This window comes from Cucurbita moschata, unplaced genomic scaffold (genome assembly GCF_002738365.1).
Source record: "Cucurbita moschata cultivar Rifu unplaced genomic scaffold, Cmos_1.0 Cmo_Scf00029, whole genome shotgun sequence".
Classification (NCBI taxonomy): Eukaryota; Viridiplantae; Streptophyta; class Magnoliopsida; order Cucurbitales; family Cucurbitaceae; genus Cucurbita; species Cucurbita moschata.
Window position 1 is genome coordinate 2,825,831 of NW_019268545.1, and position 16,753 is coordinate 2,842,583.

The following is a 16,753-nucleotide window of genomic DNA, read 5'->3' on the forward strand; positions in this document are numbered from 1 at the left end:
ACTTTTTTAGTGATCATTTCACGCTTTTATAGTCGAATATTGTAGTGAAACTTGATGAATATGAACTTGATTCTTTTAATAAGTAACACCCAATAATAAGTAACACCCAAAAGAAAGTGTTTTTTTTTAGGAGGGTATTGCTAGTAGTGTAAATTATTTGAGATGAACAACAAACATTTTGGGACAAGATTTGAATACTCCACAAGATAGGATGGTCCTTGACACCTCAACCTTTAGGATGGTCCTTGACACCTCAACCTTATGTGTACAATTCAATGGTCAAACTTTCTATTTTATATGATTAAATCTAATTTCTTCTATTAAGTTTTTTGAACTTTTTGAGTTCTTAAATGTCTAATCAACGTATAATGTTTTAAACATTCTTGATCTATTCGAGGTCAAAACTGCTAAACTGAAATGTACAAAATGTATAATGTTTTAAACATTCTTGATCTATTCGAGGTCAAAACTGCTAAACTGAAATGTACAAATTTAATAGGATATAAACGAAATTGAGTTTAATAGGATGAAGACTAAATTGTTGCATATTTTTTACAAATTTAATGGTACAGGAATTACATGCTAAAATTTTGAATATCATTACTTCAGATTTTTAGCCAAAAAAAAACGGCGGCTAATATGCCTATGCAGAGCAGCAGTAAGAACCATTTGTGTACATGAACGTTGCATTACTGGGGATATGATGCTAAGGGAAACCTACGTCAGTTGATGGTTCCAGTTTTTCTAAACAAAAATGGTTCACTTTTCATGTTAAATCTGCAACATTTAAAATCCTCCTCCAATAATAAGTTCCGCTGCTGCACCCATTGCAGTCAACCCACCACTTTCCAGCAATGCAAGAGCCAATTCCTCCTCGTTCAACTGCCTTAATCCTTTGCCCAACCTCTTCAACACCTTCAAATCCACCTCGAGCAACCACTTCGGTGCACAACGCACCAGCAAGCTCACGAACCCAGAGACATAAGCCCGCCATGTAGCCCAATCACACCCAATGGAGAATTTTCCATCCAATGCACTCGCAAGAAATTCGAGGTGGGAGTCGAGAAGCTTTGCACGCCTCTTTGACGCTGATGATATCGAGTCTATGCCCCACGAGAACGTTCCACAAAGTACTGAAAAGAATGCAAGTGCATAGCCCCTAAGCACAGGAACCATACCTCCATATTCTACACCTTCACGGTCTACTGAATGGACCGATAAAAACCAAGACGGCAAGGTTTCTTTATACAAAGATTGGACCAAACCTGATCCACCGGATATCCAAACTAATGAAGCTCCAAGGGAAGCTGCAAGTTTAACGCGTGCCATTGCAGAAGCAAAAGAAACCTGTTCACATCTCATTCCATGCTTGGACTTCTTTAGTTTTTCAGCCTTCTCCTTTGGTAGCCCAGTAACTGCAATGTCTTTGACAGAGAGCATTAAAAGAGAGACAATCTCCTCCACCAAGAACAAAGCATCTCTAACACATCGATGCACTCGCAGATAGAGAATCCCAGGAGCTGCTGGAGACATCCCTCCTAAAACGTGAGAACCGAACCCGTGACCGAGGAGTGCGCCTACACCTCCACCGCTGTTTACATTGGAGTTGCCTAAACCGAGAGTTGAAGTGAAACAACTCTTAAGCAGCTGGACAACAGCATCACTATTATGGTGAAAAACAGTGCGAGAAGCAGAGAACACAAGGAAGTCATTCCATCGCTTCACTTTCTGAGCCCACAATGAGGCTATAATAGGTGTGCAAGGCCACGAACAACCAGCAACGAGCGAATTTAGCGCGGGGCCAACGAGGGCAAGAAGGCGTTCAGAGGCTTTATCCAGTTTATAGGTTATTGTGAGGCTTATTAGGGCAGCCAAGGGTAAAGGAAGCATAGCTGGAAAACTTCCTCCTGCAAATAGGCAATTCAAGCTCAATTTTAGGTTGAACAGAAAACACATGAAAAATGCAATACCAATTCAATTTTTTATGTTTTTCAAGAGTTACTCTGGTGAGAGATCAAGTGAATGTGTTGCAGCTTCATCACATTTCAAACAGTGCGCAGTCACTGTCATTCGTTTTTTTTTTTTTTTTTCCTCTTGATAAGAAACCTGTGAATATGTTGCAAAGACCAAAAAACAGCAACAATCTAAGGGCAGGAGATCCCCCCTCCCCCACCCACCAATCCAAAAGACTATTTACAAAAAGCTTTCCTATCAAGAAGAATCAAAGATACGAGGCAGTTAGGAAGTAAACTGTTGTTACTATGGCACCACTAAGAAGATAAAAACTGAATATTTGTACAAAAAGCGTCGACGTTACTCTAATGAATTGTCTTGAAAAATTCTTTGATATGAAGTCGCTATCATTCTTAACATTTCTATCGTCTTCCGTGAGAGGTATTCAGATTAATATATTTGTATGAAGAATATATCCTAGACGCTTAGGAAATTGCATCTGTTATTTCGTCTGAGAGAATATAAAGGTGCTCTTCGTAACATTAATTTTTTTTATGAAGGTTTTATCACCATCCTCCTTTATTCAAATCAGAGAGCATTTCTTCAATCTCCATTCTAATGGATGGGAGGGCTCTCTTATCTTGACCTTCGTTTTAGTTTCTAAAAAAGAAGTATAGAAACCAAATACTAACTCAATGAAATTGATAAAAGTAGGAAAATAGTTTCCAGATGTTCTAATAAAAAAATATATATATTTATAAATAAAACGGCAATAGTGCGCATCAAGAATTTACCTAGAGCAAGACTAGGGACATCAACACCAGTTGCAGCAAGAATCTTTTTAATCTGTTGCTCAACAACGGACAAAGTTGCAGCAGGACTAGGCCAATCAGTTCCGTTCATGAATGCTGGCTTCCATATACCACGTGTAACTTCAGCTGAAAAGTAGCACACAATAGTAGCAAAGGATGCCGGTAGAAAATCGGCAAGGTCTTTGAGTCCTGAAACAATGAGGTAAAGAACTTACCAAGCAAACCAACAACAGATTGTTCCTATATTGATCCTGAGAAGAAATATATTTTCTATAAGCCGTCACAAGGGTACAAATATGGATTCATCAAGAAGCCCGCAGTACACAAATTCACAAAGTTCTTAGAAGAGACAATGCTCGTGACGATGTCAATTCAACTCTTGGCTCATTTTCATCTCATGGTATTGTTTATACTAGTTCATGGGTGGGCATTCCTTAACAAAATGGAATTACTGGAAGAAAAAAAAGGACAACTTCTTGATTAACTCTTTCTCTTATACTTCCCAGTAATGTTCCAATCCTTTTTGGGGAGAATTCATTCTCACTGCAACCTTCCTTTATATCGAATGTCATGATGAGTACTCAAATTCCAATCTCCTAGAAATGTCTTCCTCCAAATCCATCCCCAACTCCAAAAATTTTCCTTAAAATTACCTCTTCGAGTATTTGTGTATTTTTCTTCGGTTCACAATCCTCCTCATCAGCCCAAACTTGATCCAAAATTCATCAAGTGCATTTTTCCGGGTTACATCACACCAAAAAGAATAAAAATATTACTCCCCACCCACTAGAAAAATGTAAACATCTATGGATGTTTACTTCTTTGAAAATTAGTCCATTTTCATCAAGTCCCAAATTTGGGGGAGAATGGGAGGGAAATTGAGCTACTGGAAGTTGAGTCTAATTGTATCACAACACTTATCCCCATTGTAACCGAGGTCTTAGCTCCTCCTTTAGATGAGCTACCTATTTCTATGTTAGACCAAACCTCTATTAATCTTGCAAAACAAAAAGGGAAGCAAATTAGATTTATAATCCACAAATAATAAGAGAGACATTTTGTATTAATAAGGTAGATTTGCATGAAGCAAGGGTGGGGAAGGAGGGGAAGAGAGCAACGGGAATTGAAGGTATTAATAATCCACTTATTAAGTGAAAGGGTTCTTTGTAATAACAGAAGGGAGAGAGAGAGAGAGAGAGCAGGTTCCTAACATTTTTCATTTTTTGGTATTAATAATCTACTTAGACATGTAATATTTAAACATTTAATTTAATGACAAATCACAATAAATGAAGGTAAGTTCTATATTTAAACATCGAGAATGGTATTAGTCCAAAAAGAAATCATAAGTTCTCAAAAAAGATAAACCACATGCAGAATTTTATATTCTAAGTAATAGATTAACCTTTCTTGTTTCTCATTAAAACAGTGTTTCAGACTTGCCTGTAGCCAAATCACGGGGAGACAATCGTCCATGAGCACAGGCAGTAAGAGCAGCATCGAGAACGAAGGGAGTTGCTTCAAGGATGTCCCATGCAGGCACTTTAAGCTTAATGGAGGCCTCTTCATTTGCAGATCCAGATGAGTTGCTGCTTGCTGAAGTAGTTGAAGTCAAAGACTGACCACCACGATTTATCTTCTTGAACATCATGGTCAAGAGAGCATCAACAGTTTGATGAACAGGGGCCCCAGGCACAAGACCAGGGGGAATGGAAGCAATGCATTCTTGATGTTGCCGGTACCACCCTTTCAATTTTGGAAAGGAATCCATGAATGTAGGTTCTAAAGAAAATTTCAACAATTTTGACAGCCGTCTGACTTTAAGTCGATCCTTGGGTGACTTTCCAAAAGATGCTAACTGAGAATTTCGAACCAATAGCAGATATTCAGGAGTTAGCTGAGATCCCACAGGCCGTGCATCTCCCTTCACATTTTCAATAGGTGGGTGATGAAACCGCCACAACCTCAATAGAAGTGTAAAAGCCAAGGAGAACACTGCATGACAAGTAAGTTCTTCCCCAGATGTAAGGATCCATGACTTGGGGGTACTTGATCCAAAAGCTTCGCAGATTGGCATTAATTGACCTGCAAGTAGAGGAACCTGGCATCAAACAGCAAAAAAAAAGGGGGAAAAAAATAAGCTCATAGTACAATGAAAATAAGGTCTCAATTACTCTGTTAAAACCGAATTCTTTTCCATGTCAAAAATCAAGTATGTTCAGAATCATTGAAGAAGGATACAGATTTTTGAGTTCAACAATAGGGTGGGATTCAAACCTCTAGTCTCCTAGTCAAAAAGTATATACTTTATGTCATTTGAACTATTTTCAGGTCGGCCGAAGGATATAGATTATTAAACAAAAATTGAATCTAATGATTATTTGAATGGGTTTATAAGGAATTTTCTCTTAGTCAATAGGCCTCCGTCCCACCTATCAAAAGCCAGGCATCAAACCCTTTCAAAACTTCTCCGAAACAAATCAGCTCTCATACTTAATTTATAATGGCTATAAATGAAGAATAAATTCATATATAAAACCTCTCCCAAGCTTGAACACAGAATCTATTATATAAAAACGTAACTTCAGATTCAGATGCTTATCAGCAGGGTCAAATAAGCAAGGTTAACATTCTTACCATGCCATGCAAGGAAAAAATCTGCACGCAATCAACTGATGATATTCCAACCAGTAGAACATTCAGAAATGGGGCATAGTCGATCAAATAGCTATCACTTCCAGGGTAATCTGCAGGAATTGGTGGCGACAATAATCTGGATATAAATAGAACAGTGTGTTCCTAGAAGAAAATGGGTTAAAATAATCCCAGATGTTAATAGTGGAGAACAGATGCAAAATTAATCTTTTACAAAAATATTGGGGAAAAAACCTTCACACAGTGCCATACAAATCAGAGGCATCAACTGTCATTCACCTGTAGATTCCAGCCTCGAACAAGTGATGCCCCACACAAAATGGAAGCTGCAGATATCTTCTCGTCACCTGAACCATTTATGGCAATCTCATAGATCTTCTCAATCTCCGCTAAGCTTACATCAAATCCATGAGCTTTAAGTTAAAATTAATTGGCATACTACTGGGTAAAATTGCAACGCATCTGATGTACGCTTATGAAGTAGATAAAACTCCATAAATGTATTACGGTGACAACCTGTACGTTCCCAAAGACTTTTGTTCAACAAATAATTTTGTTGCTTATTGACCCTTGTGGAAATATTCCATAGTTATTCTCTCTTTTATTTTGTTCACATATTTGTTCCCTTAATTTTTCTTCCTTCCCTTGTATTCTTTTTTTTTTTTTTTTCCTTTCCTAACAAGAACCAAACTTTTATTGAAGAGATGAAAAGAGACTAATGCTCAAAGATATAAGCTCCCAAGAAAATCACAAGCTTTGAGTCATCATATTGTCTTTGTAGGAGGAAATTTAGTGTCGTGGAAGAGTAAGAAGCAGAACGTGGTTTCATAATCGAGTGTTGAGTCATAATATTGAGTTGTGGCACAGACTATATGTGAAATAGTGTGGATACATCAATTGTTAACTGAGATAGGCTTTAGTATACAATACCAGCAAAATTGTGGTGAGATAATCAAGCTGCACTTCAATTTGCATCTATTCCATTGTTACATGAGTGAACTAAACATATTGAATGTCATTTTATTTGTGAGAAAATACAACCAGGGTTGCTGCCCACCTGATATGTGAAGACAGGAGAATAACTGAGGGATATTCTCACTAAAGCCTTAAACGGTTCAAGAAAATCATCACTCCAACAAGCTGAGCATGATCGACATATTTGCTCCCGCTTGAGAGGGATGGTTATGATATATGTTATTGTATATAGTTGTCCTTTATTCTCTCAATACTGTGTACAGTAACGATTGGGACCTTGGTTTGAGAAGTGGTTTCTGACAGAGAGTTGGAGGGGTGGTGAGCTAGGCTTGCTATTGGAAACTAGATAATCCACTCAAAGGGATGATACTTTGCTTTTGAAGCTGGATAAGTCTGGTATATTTACGGTTCCTTTGGCCTTGGTTGCTCTTCAAGAAAAGAGAAGAGTGTTAGATGAAGCATAGTGTACTCAGCTTTGGGAACGGATGATTCCTAAGTTCATTTTTTTTGTGGACTACGGACCTTAAATACTCTAGACAAAGTTTAACGGAGGTACCCCAACCTGTGTATCTCCCCAATATGTGTGTTATGTGCTGTAAAAATGAGGAGTCTTCTTCCCATCTGCTGATGCACCGTGAGTTCGCTGGAAAAGTGTGGAATTTATTCGGTCAGATGTTTGGGTTGCAGGGGTGTAAGCTGCGTGGTATAGTTTTGTGGTTGGTTGAAATTCTCTGAGTGGTGGCTGAAATACAAAGCTGGAGTGCTTTGGATGAATCTTGATAGGGCTATTCCTTGGCTTCTTTGGAAAGAGAGAAATTCTAGAGTGTTTACAGATAAGTCGATCTCTCTTCTTTCTTTTTGTGACCTTGTACAGTTTATGGCCTCTACTTGGAGTGCGCAACACAGGTTGTCTTGTAACTACTCGATAGACACCATCAACTTCTTTCCTTCGGAAGAGGGGATGCCTTATTCCCTTGTCCCTTAAGTTGTTTTGTTTTGGCTTTTGGCTCTTGAATGATATTCTCTTGTTTCTCATCCGGGAAAAAAACTCCTTGTTAGAAATCAATCTAATCGTTTATAAATCCATCTTACTTATTATGTTCATCTCATCTCTAGTTTCCCCCCGTCAGCCACCTTCCTGAATCACTAATATTTCGTCTACCCAACCGTTGATTGGACCATGAATTACCCATTTTCACCCTCTTGTCATTCCTCTCAGTGACCCCTTATATTTTGCCCCCCAACTGACAAAAAGAAGGATAATAGGGAACAAAATTTAGCACCTCTCTCCAACCCCTTCTATTAAACCTGGTTAGAATACCCAGCTTTCCCCACCTTCCTAATTTTCATAACTTCAAGAAGCTATCCAAATCTATTTCCAGCTTCCCTGTCTGCAACACATAGTCGCTGCATCTGTATTCACTTTTTTGGGAAACAAAATACAGAACCTAGGTACTGAACTTGGTCCTTTAATTAATCATCTTCCCTCAATATGGCATTACATGATACAAAAAGATACTTGTGGGAGCATACCTAGAAGCTGGAGTTGCCACTAAAGCATTCACCATTGACGGAGTTAGGGACGACCCTTTCATGAATGATGACCAACCAACCACCTGACTAGATGCACTACGAGGCACTTGACTGCTGCGTGTATTTACATAGCCTGGCCAAAAATATGCCGATGTATCTAGAAGATTCCTAGAAATACAAGCCTCAACAATCAGATGCCGCATATTTCCAGCTGCAACAAGAAAAGGCCACAAATTAGCCACACAAGAGAATACATTTCGGATGCATATGTATGCAACAATGTGTGTGTGTGTGTGTGTGTGAGAGAGAGAGAGATAGAGAGAGAGAGAGAGAAATCTTCAAGGATCAAAAGAACCATTGTAAATTAAAATTTAAGATGTATATACAGAATAACAAAGACTACTATACTATGTAGATTTGCACGCCAGAATCCTATGCCACATCTAGAATTAGTTTGTCCACAGAATAAAATAATTTTGGGGATACGTTCAATAATGTGCTTCATTGAAGATAAATTGTTCAAGCAGAATTCCAGTAATAATGATTCTTGAAACATTGAACGTCAATCCAAAATTTTGCACTTGTAGATGAATAAATGTCAACCACTGAACCAAGCAATTTTTTAGCATGAAGTCAATAATGTCCTTTTATAAAGATTTGACTGTTCTAACAGAATTGTACTCCCAGGAAATCTTGAGAAATTGAGCATGAATCTAAAGGTTATCATTTGCAGATGAATCTAAAGGTTATCATTTGTAGATGAATCTAAGGGTTAGAATTTGCAGATGAATGGAGATAGAACAGGTCAATTGACTATGTTTAGAAGTTCCAAAAGAACGCAAATATTCACCAATTTAAATATTCTAGAGACCATTGCTCATTAGAATCCATACAACCAATGTTAAATTCTGAAATAAGAACAAGTACTTACAACAATTAATAGGTGTATCATTCATACTAACACAGTCATAGTACTCATTACCAACTGCAACTCCTGATATGAACATTACTGCTTTTGCGGCAGCCTGATTGGCTACTACAATAACGGATTGAGGAGGAGTCAGCAAGCTCTCATATTCACCCAACATCTGCAAGCTCGTAATCAAACCTTGTCGGCGCTTTCCTGAAGATTGCTTCTCATCTCTACTTTTACTTGGGCTGCATTCATCCTCCTCCTTTAGTTCACCTTCCTCTTCTTCAATAATAATGGTGACTGCAAGGGTTGTAATTGACAATAACATGCACAAGCATGTATCCAAACGAGGCACAGGACCCTCACTTGGATCCCTTTCCTAAAATGGAAATTTGAATTAGCAAATATAAGCAGGTAGGAGTAAGTTAAATGCCCCCAGATGGAGGCAGATTAAACCTGAGTTTTTTTTTTACCTAAAGGTAATAAATACTCAAATAATAATAAAGAGGAGTATAAGTGAAAAGAGGGATGGATGCTTAATTTTCTTGCAAGGTATGTTTCCCCAATTCAACAGAAGGAGACCGTATTTTAAGTAGATTATTGTCACAAACAGAGTAAAACTGCCACATGCGTCAGGCTTATTAAAAGATTGAACTTCAATGCTGCTTTTTTTATCCATCTCCCCCAATCTTGGAGTTAAAATATAAAGGAGAAAGAAGAACATAGTATAAACTTTATAAGCCAGCATAAAGTTACCATGCAATTATCATAGAACAGAAATCACTTAAAATCTCTCAATTCAAGGCAATGGACCTGCTAATTAAGTAAATTGTGAAGATGAAATCATTTTGGACAAAGTTAATATCTGAACATAAAGAGGATATAAACAGATAAACATGATTCATTTATCAAAACACTAATTGATCCTACCCTTTGAATAAGTCGCAACGCTGCAATCCACAAACCCAAAAATGTATTGTGCCAGGAGGCATCATTAACTGCCCGCAAAGATTTTATCAAGCCTGCAGATAACTCTGGATCAATAGAACTCTTGTAGAAACTTAGAATTTCAATTTAATTGAAGAGTCACTCAAGCACTATAAAAATTGTAAGCTCATACAAATCAGACGCTCGACAGCACTAGTTGCCAGAACTTGTGATCCATCCATGGCATCCTCCAGGAACAAATCGATGGGAAGCCACAATGCAGACCAATTAACGCCATGAGATTGACCGGCGGAAGAAAAGAGCGATCCAGAAGCCATTACATCATGGAACTCTAACTGAGATTTTGTTTTTCCTTCTTGTGATAAAAACCTATGTTTATCGGATGTCCACTGCAGAAGGACCTCTGGAGTTATTAGTTTGGTGTTCCTCAAAACTACTGAGTTTGCTGCAAGTAGTTGTAACCGCTGGGCAAAACCTGCCCAGTGCAATGGCCTAAGACCCAGAAAGCAGTATTATGTTAATCGTTTTCATTGAGCTCTTAAAATTCTGTATTAATTTAACATTAAAGCAGCATACGTTATTCCAATAACTAGTGGCAGTCTCAATGAAATGTGGCCATTCTTAAAATCCATACGCTTTTCTTTCCTTCAGAAATCAAAGATGACGGAGAGAGAAGAGAAACAAGGTTAGGAAGAATTATACTTCTTACATATTTTGATGGGCCAAGCACAAAATCCTTGCAGTTTTCTTATTTTGCAGGAACTGCCCAATAATCTCAATAGCTTTTGCAGTGTTCACCTTAAGCAGATTTTCACTGTTCTCAGTTTTCTTCTCACCAAAAGAATCATGAACATCTAATTCCATATCATGTGGTTGTGGCCTGATTAGCCACACTGATCTTTCTTCTGCAGGAAGTTCCAGCAATCCTTCATCATCCAATGATGCATCAAGCAAATGCCATACAATTGAAAAGAATAATTCAACCATAAGTAGCCCAGGTTCACATGTCTGGAGACCAAATATCTGGGACAGATGAAGGACGTCATCGATGGTTTGCATGATCCTGAAATGCCATAACATCATTCATGAAGCCTTTTCCTCCAGTTGCATAAAATAAAAATCTGGGGGGTGGGTGATGAAACAAATGATGGTGCAATAAAGTTGAGGCATGTCTCCCATTATTTTTTAATACGTATTTTTTTATTTAAAAAAAAAAAAAGGAATCGAAAATTCAAAACACCCATAAAGGAAGATAATTAGAAAGATTGAAGAGATGAGCTTGATGTTAACAGGATTTCTATCTAGCAATTCCGTGTTTAAGGATATTGTCAACAAAAGAAACTTGCTGAACCCTAGCCTTTATAAGGTGATCCAGCACTCCAAAAATCTCCACAAAGTGAACTTCTTTTAATTGGAGCTTGCCCCACGAGGGTATCAATACTCATGATAAAACTCAAAATAGACTTCCTAGCTAGTGTCTTTCTCCAGGAAGGAACATTATGTGGACGTGGTTGGCTTTGCTTAGAGTTATACAGCCAAATGCCTCTCAAGGCAAAGCTTTCCTCTAGGTTTACCATCAAGAAAGAAAAACGGTTAAACAGAATGAAAAGAGAATGTGGCTAACCACTATAATGACACGAGTAAACTGCAATGAAACCTACCTTGGGTAATTGGGTCCATTGACTTCCAATGTTGATGAAAAGACGTGTCTGCTTAGAAGTTCCAGGTAAAGCCTGTATGCTGCAGGTCGAAGCTTTCTGTATGGAATTGCCCTGAAATGTGATATATGTCAGCTTTGGACGGTGAATAGTGGATGAGAAAAATCGAAGTATAACAAAAGAGGAAGAAAAATAAAACGGTAACAAGTTTCAGACATCTTCCACACTCAAAGCCAGTATCTGATGCAAATTGAAGTGAATTATTGGACAAGAGGCAACAGATACAGACGATAACATATATCAACAGTAGACAACTACAGCACAACGAAATTATAGATGATTATGGATGATGTGCAAGCAGAAAGGCAGTTACCCAACAAAGCACGAAATCTATGCATATGGTAACTTATTTTCACAAATGTCCACGCGGATACATCAAGAACCATAAGCAAATTCAAAGTATTACTTAGAACGACTCCGGTAAAAAAAACGTAATCAAGCACTCAATATGACACATTTAAATAACAATTCGAGGAAGCGAAGAAGCTTTAATCAAAATGCTAGAACAAATGAGACCTGGTAGAAAGAAGAGCAATAACCAGCAGGGGAGGAACGATTCTGGCGGTCATTGCCTTCTCAAGGAATTTCCACATGATCGGAACGTGATTGTCCCAACAAATATGAGAGACCAAGAGGTGGGCGAGCTCGACAGAGGGCAAGGAAACACTGGCCGAATTGAGGCTGGAGCTGAGCTGAACCGCCCAAAGCAGTGGATCGCTGTTCTTCTCCTGCGCCGACTTCGTAAGCTCCAACACAGTGTCCCATACACCAGCGATCCCCTGCAGTTGACCGGGCGGTTGAGCGGAAACCGCCATGGGAGAATCTGACCCACAGAATTTCTTGCTCAGGGGAAGGGAATGATGGATCGAAAAGAGATTCAGGATGAGTAGAGATTGAAGTTATTAGAGGAAATACTGGGGGTTCATTCTTGTGTATGTCGAAAATTTAGAGGTACATGAAATTGTTCGCGGCGCGTAAAATGATGAAAGAAGAAAGAAAACCCTGGTTTAAGTAATTGAAGAAATCAAATTAGATTTGAACCCTGGTTCAAGCAATCCAATTGAATCGATTAGATTAATAATTCATTATTTTAAATTTTCGAAAGCTTATCAAACATCGATGGAATTGCCAAAAATTAAAAAATAATAATTACATTTAATAGTTCTCTAATTTTATATTAAAAGACCATTTTCATGATTTTATACGGTTATTTAGTAATCCTTCATTTCTAATAATCACTCGTAACAATTCTTCTACAAAAAAAACACTTTCCATCACATTTTTAAATTCATTTTGAAATTATCACTTCTACCTTGTCTTCAAATATTCAAAATTAATTTATATATTTAATCTTACATTTTTATATATTATTTTCATAACATTAAATTTGATTTTAATTTATTATAATGATCTTGAATAAAATAAGAGTGCATCGTTTCAACCCAGTCGAAGGTTGGATATCCTATAATTAATTGTTTTTGGATCAAACCCACACTTAAAACGAAGGTTTTTATATTTGCTTTGTAGTTAAATTAATAAAAAATACCCTAAACGTTCAAAAATAACCCACCGTTGAGTTCAAAAATAATTCCACTGAACTAAATGCCCGTCGTGCGGGCCTCCCGCTGGGGCCCGCTATGCCAAAAGTGAGAGAAACTCCATCCCTCTCTTTCCTTTTTCGACTCCATGTCGCCACACATGAGGACATTGAGACTAAAAAACGGGATCCTATCTACTCGTTCCGACCTAGGATAATAAGCTCATGAGCTTAGCCTTACTTCACCGCCGAGAAACGGATGAAGCGATGAGCAACATACGTTGAAAAAAAAAATTCATGTTACATATAGAGCATGTGAGAACACACTAAAATAACAGCTACAAACTACCATTCATTTATCCTTTGGATTCTTTGAATTACCATTCACTATCACCTGCTGAATAGAATCTCATTGGATTCTTTGCACGACAATACTTGAACACAGAATAATGTGAGGCAACCATCACGAAGTACAACCGTCACGCATTGCGGTACACAAAAGAATGCACTTTAACCAATATCCATGCCATTCCATACAAACTTACAAACTTACGAACTAACTGACATTAGCCACCCCGAGCCTCGCGTCTCGTGGCATCGTGCAACAGCTCGATATCAACGCCATCTGGTGGAAGTTGAACATATCTCACCACCGATCCCCTGATAAAACAGTTTCTCACAGAAAGCTGAAAAGGTAAAATTTTAACTCCATTACTCCAATCACAGCAACAAAAATTACAGACAACAGATGTTCTTGATCAAGTAAAAACAAGAAAAGAGAATTAAAACAGAACACATTCTACAACAAACACAAACTAGAGACTGGGAAATAAGACCTGTTCCTACACGCTTAAAATTTGTTCTTATGTATCCCATGCTCGTCACAAGATACCTTTTAAACCAAAGTTTACACATCATGGCCATGATTATGAGTGTGGTTAGGAAGCCATAGAAGGATTTGGAATCAATCAAGATCGGCCAGATTTGAGGTTAGGAATCACGAACCTCCACAATGATATGATATTGTCCACTTTGAGCATAAGCTCTCGTGGCATTGTTTTTGGTTTTCTTAAAATGTCTCGTACCAATGAAGATAGTATTCCTTACTTATAAACCCTTGATCAACCCCTTAATTAGTGATCATTGGGACTCCTCTCCCAACAATCCTCAACGATCCTCCACTCGAACAAAGTACACCATAAAGCCTCTCATGAGGCCTATGGAGTCCTCGAACAGCCTCCCCTTAATCGAGGCTCGACTCCTTTTCTCTAGAGCCCTCGAACAAAATACACCATCTGTTCGACACTTGAGTTACTTTTGACTACACCTTCGAAACTCACAACTTCTTTGTTCGACATTTGAGGATTCATTGACATGGCTAAGTTAAGGGCATGACTCTAATACCATGTGAGGAATCACGAACCTCCACAATTGTATAATATTGTCCACTTTGAGTGTAAGCTCTCATGGGTTTGCTTTTGGTTTCCTCGAAAGGCCTCATACCAATGAAGATAGTATTCCTTACTTATAAACCCATGATCAACCCCTTAATTAGTGATCATTGGGACTCCTCTCTCTACAATCCTCAACATTTGACAAGCTGAAGAATGAAAGTGGTTCCTTTGTGCAAGTAGTGTTAAACTAACATTTGGTCAAAAAGCCACCACAGTACTTAGGCTGGGCGTTTAGTTACAATATCTATATAAACTACATTGTCAATACAAAATGAGAGTTCTTGGTCTGAAGATGGCCCCTCTTTATATGCAGCATTTCTTGGCCTCTTAAAATACTTGCACGAGTACTACAATGTGAGTGTTCCCCCGCACTGATTTATTAATGCAGCTTAAAATTTAGACTCAAGAACAAAAAATTCTACCCCGTTCAAAATGTGCTGAAAATACAAGTGATCATCCCTTCATTTACCAGTTAACTGAATATCAAACAAGAACAAACTAACTGACGAAAAAAGAAATTGCTCTACAAAACTACTTGACAGTCATATCAATCTCCAACTTTAAAATAAATAATTCAGAAATTCTTACTAAAAGAACAATTCATACTAGAAAAATCCTACTGATCCACTACACCAGTAAGTATTGATTTGCTGAAATAAAAATCATGAACTAGATGCAACATCCAGATTAATGAGTTCAATCAAAACCAGTGTTTTAAAACCCTCATGAAATTAGAAAATCAAATTCATTTCGAACAGGAAATTATCAAGAATCCTCTACTTTAACATATACTTGCTTTTTTTTGGATAAGACTCGCAATATTTTCTACTCTGGTACAATCCACATTAGAAGGTTGTAGATATAAATTTAATATATTCACCTCAACTCGTGTGCAATGTATTGTTCTAAAAATAAAGTTAACAAATAAGAACCTGTTGAAGATTGTTGGGAGAGAGTCCCACATTGGCTAATTTAGGGAATGATCATGGGTTTATAAGTAAGAAATACAACTCCATTGGTATTGAGGCGTTTTGGGGAAGCCCAAACCAAAACCATGAGAAATTATGCTCAAAGTGGACAATATCATACCATTGTGGAGAACCATGATTTCTAACAGGTCCCCTCCCCGTTGGGAACTCTAACCAAGCAACAAGATTACTTGGAATTTTCACCGATTTGGGAACCACCCACAAAATTACTTGAAACTTTACCCCCGAGAAAATTCAAGAAAGAGCAATGGATGAAAAGAAGATCAACATTCTCAATTAAAAGAATATATAAAATGAAAATCTTAGGGTGACGATAACAAACGACGGTACAAATAATCTGTGGACCATAACCACATATCATGCATCTCGCCAGACAACCTTCCAAATTATTAGAATTAAATGAGCATTAAAAGGCAACTCTAGTAAATAAGAGGCAGAAATGACAAGAAAGGTAAGAAATTAGATACCATGTGAGGGTATTTGTCTTGATCAACAACCCTGGTGTTTTCAAGTTTGATGTTGAGATATTGATCTACGGAGTGCAGAGTTCCTCTAATTGATAGGTCATTTTTCAACTCGACTGTCACCTCTCTGCCCACCAAATCCTTGAAGTACGAGAAAAACAACTGACAAACAAAACATAAATCAAACTCCAAACGCATATAGACCAGAGATTTTAGAAACCGTGAAGGATCTGAGATGAAATAACGGAAGCAAAAAACGAGACAAACAAATGCTTCAGCCCTGAGGTAGGACTAACATTAACGAAAATCTTAAACGAAGGAGGAATTACCATTTCAGTAGAGGTTTGAGTTGCCGATCTTCAGTCTATCTCCGCTCGACGATCGACGACTTCCAAAGGTCGAAATGCCGCCCGAACTCTTACAAAGGGGTGTGTTTTCTTCCGTTCAAATTATAAAAGAAAATGGTAAATTATAAATAAAATAAAATAAAATAAAAACAGTTTGTAATGAGTTAAATTTCAATTTTAATTTTAACCATTCAAATTTTATTTATTAAAACGAAATTTTACAGTTTAAATTTGTTCACATATAATTTTTATTTTTAAATTTAATGGTAAAAACAATAGTGTTAAAACAAATTTTAAAAGTATTTTTAGTTTAACTTAATTATTTTTTATAATTTAACTTGCTCCTCGATCAAAAACAATAATACTGAAAGGAAGGAATTCCTACCAGTAAACGTTATTGTACTTAAAGTGAACTATGATGAACGTCAATGAGATGTCTTGAAGTGGCCTGTCGT

The 16,753-nt window shown here is 37.5% G+C and overlaps 2 protein-coding genes across 2 annotated transcripts; both read right to left on the reverse strand.

The window, feature by feature from the left end:
- Positions 1-575: 575 nt before the first annotated feature.
- On the reverse strand, positions 576-12,530 carry LOC111463830 (mediator of RNA polymerase II transcription subunit 33B-like). The gene is made up of 12 exons (XM_023107759.1): positions 12,024-12,530; positions 11,451-11,561; positions 10,499-10,852; positions 9,962-10,281; positions 9,772-9,863; positions 8,860-9,220; positions 7,929-8,139; positions 5,700-5,814; positions 5,403-5,564; positions 4,209-4,866; positions 2,748-2,954; positions 576-1,907 (listed from the first exon to the last, which is right to left on the reverse strand). The coding sequence occupies exons 1-12, from the start codon at positions 12,320-12,322 to the stop codon at positions 787-789; spliced, it is 4,011 nt and encodes a 1,336-aa protein (XP_022963527.1). The 5' UTR covers positions 12,323-12,530; the 3' UTR covers positions 576-786.
- An 837-nt stretch (positions 12,531-13,367) lies between these two features.
- LOC111463792 (sm-like protein LSM2) lies at positions 13,368-16,391 on the reverse strand. The gene is made up of 3 exons (XM_023107698.1): positions 16,281-16,391; positions 15,955-16,113; positions 13,368-13,730 (listed from the first exon to the last, which is right to left on the reverse strand). Exons 1-3 carry the CDS (start codon positions 16,281-16,283, stop codon positions 13,611-13,613), a joined length of 282 nt encoding a protein of 93 aa, XP_022963466.1. The 5' UTR covers positions 16,284-16,391; the 3' UTR covers positions 13,368-13,610.
- Positions 16,392-16,753: the final 362 nt, after the last annotated feature.

What these genes read in the sequence shown, in the direction of transcription:
- LOC111463792 (XM_023107698.1), bottom strand. An exon ending in AAGACAAATACCCTCACATG is followed by an intron (nt 13,731 to 15,954) that starts GTATCTAATTTC and finishes TTACCTTTTCAG; the next exon opens with CTTTCTGTGAGAAACTGTTT.
- LOC111463830 (XM_023107759.1), bottom strand. Translation starts at nt 12,322, where the DNA reads ATGGCGGTTTCCGCTCAACCGCCCGGTCAACTGCAGGGGATCGCTGGT. An exon ending in TGCTTGGCCCATCAAAATAT is followed by an intron (nt 10,282 to 10,498) that starts GTAAGAAGTATA and finishes TCTGGGTCTTAG; the next exon opens with GCCATTGCACTGGGCAGGTT. An exon ending in TTTTTTCCTTGCATGGCATG is followed by an intron (nt 4,867 to 5,402) that starts GTAAGAATGTTA and finishes GTTTGATGCCAG; the next exon opens with GTTCCTCTACTTGCAGGTCA.